The sequence below is a fragment of the Pteropus vampyrus genome, unplaced genomic scaffold (genome assembly GCF_000151845.1).
Source record: "Pteropus vampyrus isolate Shadow unplaced genomic scaffold, Pvam_2.0 Scaffold13188, whole genome shotgun sequence".
Classification (NCBI taxonomy): Eukaryota; Metazoa; Chordata; class Mammalia; order Chiroptera; family Pteropodidae; genus Pteropus; species Pteropus vampyrus.
Window position 1 is genome coordinate 2,528 of NW_011901969.1, and position 2,104 is coordinate 4,631.

Genomic DNA, 2,104 nt, shown 5'->3' on the forward strand with positions numbered 1-2,104 from the left:
GTGTGGCTTCAGCCTCAGTTTTCCTTATCTGGAAAAATCAGAGCCATAATATAATGCCTGTCTCATGAGGGATGCTGTGAGGGTCAGTGACATAACGTGTGAGAAAGTGCTTTATGAAGTGTAAAGTGCTCTGCACAGTTATTAGTGTAGCAGCGGACTCTTAGGCATTCCTCTAGGGTAGGCCTCATGTACCTGGTCGGGCCCCTCACCTGGAACTGGAGGGAAGCCAGCAGCTGCCTCCTTCTCTGCTCACACCTCTCCTGGACCCTGGTCCACTGCTCCTGGACACTCTGCAGCTTCTCTCTGACCCTGGAGGGAACATTGAGGAAGGGGAGGGGATGGGGAGGGCTCTATAATGTCTGAGACCCACCCCAAAGTTCAGCCAAGGCAGCCCGGAGTACCCCTTCCCATCCCCCACTACTCTCCACCCACTCTCCCAGCGTCAGAGCAAGAGGCTGTGCAGTCTGAGAAACAGTGGCAGGTGCTGGCCTGACAGGCCCAGGCTCACTTGTGTGCAGCAGGGTGTTGGCTCGGAGCCAGCTTCTTGCCACATGCCTGCAGAGCCTCTGCCCGAGGGCCCAGTATGCTGAGGAGCCGCCCAAACTCCTGGTGTTGCTGCAGCAGGCTCCGGGCCTCTCCCACATCCTCCTGGGGGTGCAGAGACCTGAGGTCATGCCTGGGACAATGGGGGTCGGCACCATCTCGCCCACCACCCGCCCAGGGGTCTCCTGCCCAGCCTGGCTTCTAAGCTCCCTCCAGTGATGGGGAAGCAGCACCTAGCTGGACATCCCTGGATCCATACCCCAAGGTTGTCCAGCTGCAGGAAGGCCTCATGCTTGGAACAGGTGGCAGTGAAACCATCCACTTCTTGGCCAAACTTCTGCAGCTCCAGCCCCTCCTGCAACTGCTGCTGTCTCTGCTCCCAGGCAGCCTTTAACCCCTGGCCTTGCTGGCTCAGGAGACTCAGAGCATTGATCACCTCTTGGGATTCTGTGGAGCCCAAGGCTGCCATGGGCTCGCCCTGAGCCTTTAGCTGCTGCATCCTGGCCAGGATGACAGGCAGAGGGTCAAAGCCTATCCCTCCTCTCACCAACCTTCCTCCCACTTCGCCTCCACGGTCATTTATCTCAGAGCTCTGATGTGAGGGTAGCTGGAGGGTATCTGAGGCTGGTTAGCCCCAGTGGTTCACTTGTCCTGTGGGACAGCTGTGCCCTGGCCCACTAGTGAGACACTGAACATCACAGACACAGCACAGTGCTTAGGACTCAATAGTTCTCATACTCCCTGCCATGTCATACCCTTGCTCTAGCTGGCCAATGCCCAGGCAAGTAGAGGGGCTGAGGCAGCACAACACAGAAAAATCACTCAAACCACACACATGTCTGACTGCAGGGCTACTGCAAGCCCATGTGGAGACTCAATGAATTAGAAAAGGCTCCCTTCTCAGTTGGGTGCAGCCCACAAGTACATGACTTGGGAACGGGTAACAGCTTTGTGTGAATTAGAAAAAGGTTCCACTTCTCTGAGCTTTTGCAGCCCTGAACCAGGTAGTTTGGTGAACAGGGGATGGGATGGACTCAGTGCTTACTGGGCAACCTGTCAGGCTCCCTTGTGCAGGCCTGGCCTGCAACTGTACTCGGTGACTTTGCCTGCCTGTCAGGCCCAAACCATGAACTATGCAGAAGAGTCATCGCCATACTGAGGAGGTAGGTATCTTAGTCCATGGGGGTCCTGGGCCATTTGCCTCCAGGGGCAAATGGGATCTGTGTTACCCAGAATAGCTGAAAGGCTGGGCCACCCTGACTGAAATCAATCCATCAGTCTCATCTGAATGGGGTGTGACCAGGCCTGGACTGACTAGAACTTCCCAGGCAGCTCAGTTTCTGTCCTCGGTCCCTGCCTGAAGTGTGCAGGATGCCTGGCCAGTCCTTGGTTACATCTTCCCTCCTCGAAAACCTGCCTCGAGCATCATGCTAAACACCAGCTTGGGCCAACCCCCTGGGTGATGCACTGTTTCCTGCCTCTCTCTTTCTGGTGGCCTGTCCCCATGGGCCTTGGCCAGCCCCAAGTGCGCCCTGTCTGTTTTCCGGTACTGACCTCTCCT

At 56.5% G+C, this 2,104-nt stretch overlaps 1 protein-coding gene across 1 annotated transcript in view; it reads right to left on the reverse strand.

Moving 5' to 3' along the window:
* LOC111735061 (spectrin beta chain, non-erythrocytic 5-like) overlaps positions 1 to 1,383 on the reverse strand; it is a gene marked incomplete at its 3' end in the record, with an annotated part of 3,485 nt that extends 2,102 nt beyond the window's left edge. The window contains exons 1-3 of the mRNA XM_023526875.1: positions 803 to 1,383; positions 509 to 648; positions 210 to 309 (exon numbers count right to left, since the gene is read on the reverse strand). Coding sequence (XP_023382643.1) covers positions 210 to 309; positions 509 to 648; positions 803 to 1,042 — 480 coding nt within the window. The remainder of the gene's footprint in view (positions 1 to 209; positions 310 to 508; positions 649 to 802) is intronic.
* Positions 1,384 to 2,104: the final 721 nt, after the last annotated feature.